The sequence below is a fragment of the Dermacentor silvarum genome, chromosome 7 (genome assembly GCF_013339745.2).
Source record: "Dermacentor silvarum isolate Dsil-2018 chromosome 7, BIME_Dsil_1.4, whole genome shotgun sequence".
Lineage (NCBI taxonomy): Eukaryota > Metazoa > Arthropoda > Arachnida > Ixodida > Ixodidae > Dermacentor > Dermacentor silvarum.
The window spans coordinates 5,461,051-5,474,694 of NC_051160.1; the positions used below are offsets into that span (position 1 = coordinate 5,461,051).

A 13,644-nucleotide genomic window follows, 5' to 3' on the forward strand; every position below is an offset into this window, starting at 1 on the left:
GAAAGAACTAAAAACGTACTACTACGGTCAGACTAAAGTTATACTATATCCCTTTTTACGATGCAGTGAGTTCTCATAGTATGATGCTAGTAAATCTAATTTCCATGACTTTTTTTTTTTTCTCAGCTGCTACGATATAATATGTTTCGCTACCATGGCATACGCCATAATCACGCTATAGCAGATATTCCCCATATACTATATGAATGCACCGAGGACCCAGGTCCGGAGGGACTCGAAAACTTTGCAAAGTGGTAGGCTGCGGTGACCAGCTCGGACCCTCATATCCAAAAGGAGGGCCGTACTGCGCGTTTTGGAGGTCGCAAGACGCCACCTCACGGAGCTTCAACGCCAGGACAAAACCAGTCCTTAAGGAAACGAAGGGCTGAAGATGTCTGGGCAACCGCACTTACTCTTCTAACAATTTTGCCGAAATAAAAGTTTTTCATTCATTCATTCGTAATGAATCATAGATGTTTTATTCACGTTCTTTATTTCTGTGCACTACATTTCTGCCCTGTTACTCTAGCTTTAACTAGATCTAACTCTTAATAACTAGGAGGCCCCGTTACAAGTCGTTGACTATGACGTTCTGCATACCGAATATCTTCCGCATATACAAAATCCATCTGTAAACCAAATACCTGCAACTTTACTGAAACATAATAAAATTCTGGATGTTGATTCTAAGTGCACAGTGCCATACAACTTAGACGACGTCGTGCCTCGTAGAAAAGCAATTAATCGACGCTTAATTAGATACCTATTAATGCGATTATCAATATCAAGATACTTCGCGGACTTTTTGGCATCTATGTTTGTTTCTGTGTTCTAACTTTCCCAGCAACTTGAGTCAGTGGGCAGTCCGTGGTCTAATGGATAGAACATCGGGATGCTAAGCGAGGGGACGGGGTTCGAAACCAACCGTTGGACCAACTTGATACCGCGAGCTCGCGGCCGAAACCGGCCCAACACCAACCAAGATACTGGCCTAGAAAACGCAGCTGCCCAGCCACCGGCTCCTGCATGTGCTGAGCTCAGGAAAGGAAGCAGTAGGCATCGTCCGGTTTGCCATGGCGACCCGAAGCGGCCACTGCCAACTTTTCTTAGGGCTCAGCCGTGTAACCGGGTAATTAGGGGCAATTAGAAGCCAGGCCAAGTTTTGCCGGCGGCTTCCGTGGCGTGCGAAAAGAGCGCCTCGGCGACGGATGCGCCTCTGCGCACGCGGCACCCGTGCTACGCCAATTTTTTTGCTACGAAGAAATTCAGTCATTCGACACCTATTAGTACCATAAAAAGAAAAGGACAGCACAGGGCAGGCAGGCTAACATAAGCTTCAAGAACAGTGCAGTAGAGATAGAGCTTCTTTTCTCTTTCTCTAGCGCGTGGGCTTAAACATACTTTAAAGAGGAAACTTCGCCTCATATATAAGAGCTCCTATCCGCTCCTATCTAAACATGGGAACGGTGAAATCGTTTCGTTCGGCATTCACTGCAGCGAATTCAATTAATTTTGTTGAATTTAAAACGAAGTTACAATCTACCGACTTGTAGGGAGCAGATTTTTTTATTTAGACTATAATTTTTTTTTTCAGGAAAGTGGTTGAAAATAACAAAGATGTACGTATAAACAGAAACATCAAGTTTACAACTCCGTAACTAAGTCAGCAAAAACGATCTCGCAATTAAGTAAACCGTGCACTTATTGAGGCATATAAGGCGAATAAAATTGACGTATTATACACCGCCCTGAAAAATATCACTAATTTGTGATATATTTCACATATGCAAGCACACCAGGAAACTTGGCGCGCTTTTAGAATTCGTTACATTAAAAGATATTATAATTCATTATTTGTTGTGCGTTCGAGGAAGTGAGTCGTCATATTGTGATTAAGGAGTCAACAGCTACATAAAAAGGAAAAAAAGAAGAAGAAAGGAAGAAAGTGAAACAACAATTTTGAGCCATTTGTTTAAATTATGCTGCAAGGCGTCATAAAAACTACCATTTCAACAACGAATTTCAGCATCGAATCTACGAGCACGTGCTCAGCAGCATAACGGCACCGCGACAGGTGGTGATCACGATGTAAGAAAAACAAGAGAGCGAAATTCAATGTCTTGGCGAACAAATAATGGAAATAGCCTGTGCGTTTTCGTGTTGGCCAGAGGTCTTTCGGTGTTTCTAGCCAATGAATCACGTACCATCTGAACAATAAATGATTCAGGCGTTAGTCATCGCCAGTGTCCTTCCTGCCGTACGCTTTTCGAGAGCCTTGCAGAACAACGACGCTTTATCTTCCAGGTATACCGCTTACGCTATCGTTACACATTCCCGCCTCGTGCCACTGCGGTGAGCGCCCGAGTCACCGCTAACCGCGTCCGAGTACACAACTGAGCGTGGCCTTCGAGATCCCTCCGGCCCGCTGCGATCGGGGAGGGTATACAAACTGAGCGTAGAGTTTTCTACAAAAAAATACTAGAGAGAATTCAGACGCTGCGGTCGTTCTGCAATCGGAATGCTGAGTAGCACATGGATTTGTCTAATCTTTGTGCCGGTGGCTTTAGACGTTCTTTTCGCGTTTCTTTATTGCACTATTTTTTCCCCTAAATATGCAAGCATAGTTTGTAAATACGGCACGTCAAGAAGACTCTGAACACATGCATTTGGTGTGTGTAAATATATGAACGCGTGCAATATGTATGTGTGTAGACAAATATCTTCGTGTGTTGTATGAATATGTCTGCATGAGAAAAAACACGGAAGTGTAATGTACGTTTAATGTATATATGTATCTATGTAGTTAATGAACAATATATATACAAGCATAGAAAGTGATACTGTTTTTGATATATATAAAATTGTAAAATGATTGTGTTCTCTGTGTTTTTCTGTATTTTTCGCGTGATGAAAGCAAGACTGTGCTATATATTTTGCTTAAACCGCTTACCAAACTGAAAAGGGTCAGAGGCCTTTGTCAGACATTTAAGCCTTTAGCGTCTGCCCCTCTAGCAGGCTCTGTAAAATGTCTGTTGAAAATAAATGTGAATTCTGCATAATCACTGTGAATTGGTGCATTTATAACGCAATATTTTGTTGAAGATTATCACTACGCAGTCACAAAGCCATTCGAAGGCCAGAATAAAGACGAATTTTGGGAAAATTCGTGTACTACCAAGCATTCGCATACTGGCTGAAACGTCATGCTATAGCAGCTCCCGTACACACTCACACCACCAGAGTTCTCTAGAATAATTTTTGAAACTATGTAACTGAGGGTGCGTGCAACAATGTTTGCCTGTAGTGATTCTTGCAGAAAACTACGTTACTGTGGGTGTATGAAAAAACGATCGTGCACTTATTACTTTTAAGTGCGCAGTAAAGAACGCTGTCCAAATTAATTTACAGCCCCCGCTACGTACGGCATCGCTCTATAGTACTAGCGAATAGAATAGCGAATAGGAATAGAGCGAATGAAACTTCAAAACAAACACCTAGTTTTAACTTACTTTTAAGCTTGCCTCGCATGAGACAGTCGTCCTCCAACGGTAAACATGTACGACAGGTTACAAGGGATGATTCGCTGAAGCAATAAGCTCGTGTATATATATATATATATATATATATATATATATATAGTAATCTATTGTAATTCGTATGAAGGAATAAAAAAATGGAAAAAGTGTGTGTGTGTGTGTGGGGGGGGGGGGGGGGGGTATTCGTAACTGTCTCGCATTTTCCGCACAGCTGCCAGTGACAACGACGCGTTTCTAAGTGACGGGTAAACGTCGCGCTCGATAGAGGAATGGCGTGCTTGCGACAGGTACGGGCGCGATGCCGAAAAAAACAGGTGAACTTGTGCACCGACTGGCAATCGACCATGCCTGCCTCTGCATGCGGACAGCCGGAAACGAGGCAGTGAGCGCGAGATTTCGTTCAAGGAGCCAGTATTGGCCATCAGTCATGACTTCATATTAACTTGCCAGTTTTTTTATGGTCACAAAAGCAACGACGACGGCAACAATAAAGATAACGCTGGGGCGGAAATTACGGAATAAACGCTACACGTTATACGCTCATTTTTACGATGCAGCACATTTTTCACATTTTTATAAGAGCCCCTTCTTTGCGCTAAATAACGGCAAGAGCCACGCGGTATTTAATGTTTTCGCTATCTTTCGTAAGCTCTGAAGGTAGCAAATTGAATTCTGGAGATTTACGCACCAAAACCACGATTTGATTATAAGGTACGCAGTATTAGGGGACGCCGGATTAGTTTTGACCACCAGGAGATCTTTAACGTGCTCCCAATGCACGGCACACGGGCGTTTTTCCATTTCGCCCCCATCGAAACGCGGCCGCCGCAGCCGGGATTTGTTCCCGCGACCTCGTGCTTAGCATCGCGGCACTACAGCCGCAAAGCCGCCGCGGCAGGTAGAGAAAAATAAATTGCGTCGCAAACTACAATACGCATGCTCCATCTGGTATCCCTTTCAATCGCACTTAACATCCTCTCTCAAAATGGAACAGAAGAACGCAGCGTGTTTTATTTTGTCTAACTACAATCGTATTAGCGGTACCACATCAATGAAACGTACGCTTTCCTTGCAGCCACTGCAAACACGCAGCAAAGCATTTTGCATCATCCAGTTTTGACAGGTCAGTTCGTCTCATCGTTCGGTCCGCTTAGGTCACCCCCATATAAGCTAAGCGTCAGTACCTTGTAGCACTAACGCTTCTATTTATTTCGCGCACGTCCGAAGAGTGGAACCACATTCCTTCTGATATCGTTTCCATTTCAGACCACGACTTGTTTTGTTCCTCGATCCGCAGTTATTTTAGTAATGATGCATGAAGTGAACGTGATTTCATTTTCTTGTTTGTAAACCGTACTTCGCATCGCAGCTTGAAGTCTGAGTTAAGTAAGCTTTGATAATTGCGTGCATGTTATTTTTGTCGTGCTGATTTTGTACATATTTCTGTACTCCACTGCCATCTGTAAAGCTCTTTGCGTTTTAGGGTAAAATTAGTAAAGAAGTAAATTAGTAAATTACGCTTCTACCATACCAGAAAAGCCTGACGAGCCCTGGGAGTTCCCGTACCAGCTATGTGACGTCACGGATTTCCACAGCGTCTGCTCCGGTCTAGTTAATTATTAATCGAAGATCGACCACATTGTATTCTAAAGGAGCCAAACACTTAATTTATCAAGTTTTGAAAACATTTACTGCGCCACAACACCGGTGTGCTTTCGGCGCTAAATAACAAAAAAAAAGTTCTGCCTTCACTTTGTCTTTTAGTACGTGATCAACTTCCCACCGCGAAATTACTGACGATAGAGTTTTGAAATAATACTTTATCAGTATGATTTAGTGCTTCTCTCTATGTATTTGACTTAAGGACTTGACTTCAGGGCCATGGCGTCATGCCGTGTTGCCAAAACACCTGTCGCCGCCGTTACATGTCATCGGCTCTTGCTAGTTTTACACCACTGTTACATATATACGTGTTCAATTCAATTCATTTTTATTGATATGTAAATTAGTACATAGACAGTAGTTAATGCCCCAAACTCTCAGTGTACGGGCGTTTTTGCATTTTACGCCTGTCAAAATGCTGTCGGCGCTGGAAAACGAACCCTTGACCATGTGCTCGGCGACCTGTAGAAGTTTACAGCCACGAGCGAGCACGGCGAGTTTTTTTTTTTTTTTATGTATTTTTTCTTTGCGCACTGAAGCAATGCACCAAACGCGTCATTTATTAATTTTTTTTATCCCCCCTCCACCCGCCGGGGTAGCTCAGTCAGCTAAGGTGTTGCGCTACTGAGCACGAGGTCGCGGGATCGAATCCCGGCCCCGGCGGCCGCATTTCGATGGAGGCGAAATGCAAAAACGCCCGTGTGCTTGCGTTGTAGTGCACGTTAAAGAACCCCAGGTGGTCAAAATTAATCCGGAGCCCTCCACTACGGCGTGCCTCATAATCAGAACTGGTTTTGGCACGTAAAACCCCCAGAAAGAAGAAATCCCCCCTCCCCTGTCTTTTTGCCAAACTAGACCGTCAGATAGACTTGGCAGATCGTGGACGTTTCCTCACAGAAACAAAGTGAGAGGAATACGCCGCAGAAATTTTAAGCCTGCTTTTTCTCCGTATCAGCATGGCGATCGTTGTTGGGACATCCAAGATTACGCGGATCTGTGAGCCAACAAACAAGTGCCTTGGTCTCTGCAGCGTATCAGTGCACAAGCCAACAAACGACGTCGCCAGTCGCAAAATGAAGCTTCTTAAGTTTTATCTCTGTAGATTAAAAGAAAAGAAAAAAATTAGCTCTAAACAGAGATGCAAGCGTTCTCTCTTGAGTTCCTTCGCCAGTAGTAACTGTACTATACGTAATCGTCTGTAACAAGAACTGGCATAACTACTTTTTAGCGTTGACGCAATGAGCGCACCTTTTGTTTACGCAATAAGCGCACCTTTCCCAGATACACGTATGAAATATGTAAACGTGAGGAAAGAGCACAAAAAGGTTATGCGCGACAGACACTTGCCCAGTTTCATCAGTTGTGGATATCGCACAACGCGTAAATACACTAAAGATGATCGAGAACTGCAAGTAAGCAGAGTTTACTACGCGCCTTCGTGAAACGCTGTTGGACGATGCAGGCCGAACACACGCACCGTTGTCATTTGTTCCTTGTTTTTAAATTCAGATATAAAAAATGGTGAAGACAACATTATGCTGGATGTGTAACACGGTCAAAGTGCAAACTCGCCATTACGATGATTACGATTGCGAAACTCGCAATCTACGATGATGATGATTTTATGGCATCCCCTTTAAAATGGGGAGTTGACAAATGGTCACCTAGCCTGCTTCATTTAATCAGGTGCCGCCTTCGATCAATACCACCTAGTGTTGGTTTATTTAAACGCGTGAAGCGGGCAGTACAGGTAATGAAAGAAACTGGGGGTGTGAGCCCCGATACCAACACTTACGACGTGTATACCCGGAACTTTTCGAAACGAAGTTGAGCCTTTTTGCCAAGCATACATGTGTTACGACAGCAGCTATACCGCATTTTTTTTTTCTTTTTTTTTTTCATAGTGTCATTTGATGCAACAGTGTAATAATTCGCGTTGCACGAAAAGGGGGGCGTGTCGACCGACGATATAACGTACAGTATTATTGCAACGCGGTAGGGTGAGCATTAAACAACCTCCAATCGAGATTAACGTAAAAAGACTATTTAGATAACTTCGACGACACTATACAGCAGGTCTCATTCAGAAAGGAAGTATCAAACACGCCTCTCACGGTATTGCGAAATTCCGCTGCAGTGAGACATTACAATTCGACAAATATATTCACACGCAGCCCGATTCTAACGTATCAAAGTCGTGTGGCCTATGAATGAAGCAGTAAAATGAAGGGTCCCTGATTTAATTTTGACTATTCGGTATCTCTCAAGGTGCATATTAAATATCTGTACTGTAAATCTCATAGCATGGTGTCGAACCTGCGACCTCACGCTCGATACAGCTAGCGGACGTCACAGCCGCCGAGTAACCGTTAGGTCAGCCGGTTATGATGTCAGAGGTCTGCTCACTTTGTAGATGGGCGCCTTGTTGTTCCACGTGTTCCAGGAAAGGCGACGTTCTTCCACCTTCACTCCAAGACCCATGGCTGCACGACGGTGTTTCTAGAGCTGCCGAAACGACTACGACGACGTTGAGCTGACTAAAGCAGCCCGGCGGTTCTCCCACGCCTCTCGGATAACAGCACTGCCGCCCGCCTCCCTCAAGTTGGGTCCCGCCCGTCGAACGAAGAAGCACCGGCGCAGCGGGTGATCAAACAAGGCGCCAGCGTTCCAATCGCGGATCTTACAACACCGCCCGACGATCACGACAACTATGCCAAGTCACGACGGCTCGCCGGCACACGCTCACGCTGTTCTTCACGTCACGTCAGATTCACGCTGTTCTTCCAAGTGTTCTTTGCAGACGATGGCTGTCATGCACCGGTAAGCAGACGACACTGTTTAGAGGTGGATGCAGGGCGTATATGGTTTGCCTCTTTAACAGCCACACAACATTTGAGCAGGCGACTGCGCAATGCAAGAGAGTTTGAGCAGACAACGACACACAAATCTGAACGATTGCAGTTCAGCGCGTCACAACGACGAAACACGGCGAAAAGACGCAAGCTTCCGAAGGAAAGGGCCGGCCGGTCCACTGCGGGCCTCACCACCACACAACGCCGCCGACCTTGGAAGAACCAGGAAGCCGCAAAGCCGAAGCCGCCGGCGCCGAGGAATGGGGCCTCCCGTCCTCCGAGGCAGAAGGGGCGGGTGTGGCTTTTAAAAATATCCCGCGCGGGGTCCAACACGCACGTGACGAGCCAGCCGGCACGGCGGTGAGTCCGGGTAGTGGAGACAAACCCCTCCGTGCACGCGCCCACAATCACACACGCGCGTGGTTTTCCGCGTCGGTTGCAAGCATACGCCGCAAAGCAAGCAATGCCGGTGCGCGGCGAACGACAGGTGGTGGTGGGTCGCGTCGTCGCCGCTTCCGACGACCGGTCGGCAAGCTCCAACGGCCAGGGCGCGCTCACCGAGTGTGCGTGTGTGTCACAGCCAGGTGAGGCGAGTGTGCAACATATGCGGACGGAGTCGCGGCGCTGCGATGCAGTGCGGCGTGCCCACCGGAAGCTGTAACAAGTGGTTGCGGTCGCGACGAAGCCTGCCGGCGCCGCTGCTTGCTGGTCGGTCGACCGCGCAAACCGCGTCGACGGTCGTGATGCAACGCTCAACTTCGGCTCGACGCAAACGCCGCAAACCACGCCGCCGAGCGAAGCCAAGTAGAACGCACGCCGCCACGGCGGGAAGAACGGCGACGCTGGCGACGCCACATGGCATCGGCGGCGAGCACGCAAACGTGCTGCCCTACACCCCACTCTCCTCCGCACCGATGTCTTCCCACGCAACGGCATTTCGCCTCCTCCTCGTCTTCATCTCGCTTCCTTCGGGCTCTCCGAGGGATCACGTGAGCAGATATCCACCGCTTGACCGATATCCGCGGGTAAGAGTGACGCACTCCACGCACAAGACTCGCGCCGGCACGCCCGAACGATTTATACGTGTGGCTGGGCCGCTTTTATGATGGATAAAAAGAGCCGCGTAGTCTCCGGACGCTTTCTCGAGAAGACGAGGTGCCCAAGGCGTTCCGCGAAATAGCATATTCAGGCCTTCTTCCTGGAAGGAAGAAACTAACTGCGGTGCTTATAAGTCACAGCTTGACCTAGCATTGAGGGCGCTATTGGGGCCGAATATCGACGCAAACACATGTGTGTTCATTAATCTGTTAGCCTGAGAGACGCCCAGTGATGCTAATAGCTTTCGTATCGACATTCTGATAGCTACACGAGTGCTATTGAGCGTGTACAGCGCTAAGTATCAAACAGAAACATCAACGTAGCTATAATGACAATAATGTTCCATGTACGACCTGTACACAGAATACTGGACAAGTGCTGTACTATTTATCAGACATTATTCGGTTTATACGCAAACGTCTTAAACAGCAGCTTTTCTGTGTAAAGTGTTCAACACTTCACACGCATTCCGCAAGTACGGATTTCGCAAAATAGGAATGACGCATGGAACGTAGGTATTACACTCTCGAAGATGGAGCGCCAAAAATAAATTGAGAATCAAAGCAATATAAAACACTTTTGCCCTTGACAGGGATCAAAAGGCAACTAAATGAACCATCGTACTCAACTGGCACTGCCCACATTTTGGTAAAAGCACAGCAGACAGTCCTACTCGACATTACAAACTAAATGCAGAAAGAGCGCAGGCGTCGATTCTTGCATCATCGCTGCCATCCTTGGAACAGAGAGATCAATATTTATACACGAGGAAAGGCCACTGAACCTCTAGTGCGCACTCTCCTTTTACCCCGCTCAATGCTGAAATGACCGCGTGACATCGCATTGCCATTTTCGCAGCGTTCAAGGGCCTCCGTTGCCATGGCGACAGGGAGAGAGATGTCCCGCGTTGATGGCCCTGAGGTTAGGAAGCAGAACAATGTAAACTGTATACGTATAGAGAAAGGAATCAGTTCTATCTAGCACGCATGAATTATTGCGCTATATGTTTGCTCATTGCAGCGCTATGAGGCGACACGATTTCACTACTTGCAAACAGATGGACCTTCATCCCACGAGACCATCGGACTATGATTCTTGGCTCTATGGGACTAACCATCGACACTATTGATGTTTATCACCGAAACCGGCCTACATCTGTACATTTAATAGTTTATGCCGTTAGGCAAACCTTCAAATTAAAAAAAAAAAAAATTCACTGTGCCCTGTTTTCTTACACACCATGGCGGCCGCACGTGAGGTACAGTATTGACGAAAAAAAAGTCACATTCGCTTACTAACTGAATTAACAAGCGTGGTGTCAGCGCGCACAAGCAAGCATGAATAGATCACACTCGTTGACCGCAGACAACCACTGTCAAACGCGGGCGTGGGGAAGCGCCGCAGCGAGCGAAGGTTCGTGCGGTCCAGTAGCGCACCCAGGATATCTGCCAGGGGGGAGGGGGGTGTTGACAGTTTGCCAATACCATCTAAACAGCCCTAATTTCGATTTCTTCACGGAAAATTGTCAAAATAATGCGCTATCATGCCTAAAAGGAGCAAAAGTTCACATTTGTCGGGGAACCCGTGTCTAACTGTGGACGACTGTACACTCGTTAACAAGCGTGGTGTATCAGCGCGCACAAGCAAGCATGAAAATAGATCACAATCGTTGACCGCAGACAACCAGCTGCTGCCGAAACCAAGTCTGATCAAACATGTTGCGGGGTGGGGAAGGCGCGCGGCAGCGAGGCGGAAAGGTTCTGTGTTCAGGTCAGCAGATAGCGCACGCCAGCGGCATGACTCTGCTGATGCAGAGTGAAAGCGGAGTAACGCATTATGACTGCATTTGATCCCACGGCGCTCACCTGTGACACAGCGCTTCAATTTGCCAATACCTGATTTCTAGTTGTTCTAACAGCCCTAATTTCGCATTTAGCTTTCAGACGTCATTTTACCGTCTTAAGTGTATCAGTCTTCCTTTTGTCATTTTCGTTCCTAAAAATGCGTCCGCTGTGCTTGCATGCATGCAGTGGCGTGTTCAGACGACTGCGCGTCTTACATCTTAGTTGCAGTACTCAAATGCGCAAGGGAAGAAAAGGGATTAAACAAAAGGGGAGGTTAAGTTGGCCTCGGGGGGGGGGGGGGGGGGGGGGTTGCTTTCGCTCTCAGCAGCAAAGCACCGTATACAGCCCCGGCTGAGCGGCTATGCTGAACGTACTACCCTGTTTGACGGGATGTTAGACGTGCCGCGTTCGGTCAGCACCGTCGAAATAATAGCTTTTCATTTCTAGTAGTGCCTGCAGCCCACAATTAATACCGTACATGTATAGTGCATGCGCTTTTGAGCCAGTGAACGAAATATTTCATTTTTAAAGCTCAACATTTCCATCCAATAAGTCGATATTTAATTATTGTGCAATTATTAGGGCTCATTCGTAAATGCACAAAGCACCACCTTGGCTTTCTTTCAATGTAAGGTTCTTCCATCACGGAGGCACGCTATTTCAATGGAGTCCGCAGCGCCATGGAATAGAATTGCGTAACTATAACACATGTATTTCGACAGTTCATCACAATCTGAAACTGAGGGGGATATAGTCCTGTCAAACAAAGTTATGCGACTGACTATATGTGCATATGCGATGCTCGACACGGTGGCTCAGTGGCTATGGTGCTCTGCTGCTCAGCACGAGGTCGCAGGTGGGCCTGAGGCGGCCGTATTTCGGTGGCGAGAAATGCAAAAACGCTCGTGCGCGCACTTAAGCTGCACGGTAAGGATCCCGTAGGGTCGAAATTATTCCGCAGCCTTCCACTACGACGTCTCTCATGGTCCCAGTGTTGGTTTTAGCCTTTAAGCATTGCGAATCAATCAACCCTATTTTGAGAGAAAGATACAAATGAGGACTCCGGCGTTCGTTTATTTCTGCCCCCCGATCTTCGGAGCAACAAACACTTTCGCTCGCTATACAAAAGCGCGCGCATCGGACACTCGAATGATGCCACGTGCGCGTTTGTGCCACACCCACTGTTCTCGATCAGGCGGCCAGAACTGAAACAGCGAAGCACGACTCAACGCGCGAACACTCCCCAACGATAAAGCAGGTGCGAAGAAAAAAAAATTAAAATAACCGCGCACTGTATGTAACGACCGTGTCAAAGTCTATACAGTCTCGCGGCGCTATCATTTCACTGCTGCGGAAACACCCGCTAAAAACGGCCGCAAATATCGCACATCCGGCGCTATATACTACACCCTTCCTATACAGCTGCTGCACCTCATAGAGCGAGTCACCTTAACGGCGCTGCGAAATACTAAACGGAAAGTTGGCCGAACGACGCTCGCCGGGACCGACACGAAAGGACGACAGGGAAGAAAAGAAACTTACAACGAGCTGAGAAGAACGGAAGAAAGAAAAAGAAAAAAAGAGGACAGCCTTGACGGGACCCGGTCGCGCGGTGAAGCCGAGGGTCGTCCTTGCACGCCGTCGGCGTAGTAATCTCCTCTCCCGTTTACGCAACGCACCACTTTCCCAACCACCGCTCGTCGAAGAAAAGAACAAAAGAAAATGATACGCGCGAGAGGGAAAGAAAAGGGGGTGCTGGGGTTGCATCGCTGATCGACACAACTGACGATTGTGTAGCAAGTTTGCCAATTCATTACGCGACAACGTCGCTGTGAGTTGGCGTGCACATTTGTCTATTATACACAAGAACATCATTTAGAAGTCATGAGAGAGAGAAAGAGATAACTTTTATTGTGTAGGAGTTGGGCGGTAGTCCTTGCTGGGAGGAGTCCTTAGCCCAGGACACGGAGGTCTAGGACCACTGCTCTTGACTATGCCGAGTGATCCAGCGTTTGGCTTCGAGATCTTACCCTGAAGTAGAGCTCCAAGTCGGGCTAGTTGGTTGACATGCATGGTATAATTTTTTAACTGCGCTAATTTAGAGATAGCGGACCCGTATTTGGTGCCTAATTCTACTGCTTTGGTACGCTACCTAGAGAAGGAAAACCCAGGCGGGTGCAAAGCTTTCAGCCTAGATGTTGAGGATTTGTTTTATGCAATACCGCAGGGCGAACTTATGGTAGCCGTAAAAGAGTGCATTACGGAGTTTAATGATGAACATTGCTTTGTCATACAGTGTGGCGTTTCCCTTGAGGCTTTTTTGGAATTACTGGGCATGTATTTGTCGTCCACATATGTATGCTGGCGAGGGCAGCAATACATCCAGAAATCAGGGGTGTGCATAGGGTCTAGGGTTGCCCCTACCCTCAGCAACATCTTCCTGGCTAAAGTGGATAGGGCTGTTAATACAACAGTCGGTAGTATGGCTTCCCGTGTCTTTCGCTATGTCGACGATTACCTGATTTTTGTAGATGGAAGTAGGCTTGAAGAACTGTCTCTTCAAGTAAAGGAAGTTTTTTGTAGGTCGAGACTAGACCTCAATTTTACTACAGAACTTCCCCACGAAAATGAATTGCAATTTCTGGACATACG

General features: G+C 47.0%; 1 protein-coding gene across 8 annotated transcripts in view; it reads right to left on the minus strand.

The window, feature by feature from the left end:
- LOC119457474 (calpain-A-like) overlaps positions 1 to 13,644 on the minus strand; it is a 155,296-nt gene that overhangs the window by 86,360 nt on the left and 55,292 nt on the right. For 4 of the 8 annotated variants that reach the window (XM_037719054.2, XM_037719053.2, XM_037719047.2 and 1 more), the window contains exon 1: positions 7,605 to 7,744. The exons of the other annotated variants lie outside the window; for them this stretch is intronic. In XM_037719054.2, the coding sequence (XP_037574982.1) occupies positions 7,605 to 7,679 (75 nt within the window). In that variant the 5' untranslated portion in view covers positions 7,680 to 7,744. Of the gene's footprint in view, positions 1 to 7,604; positions 7,745 to 13,644 lie in introns of those variants that run through there. 8 annotated transcript variants of the gene reach the window in all.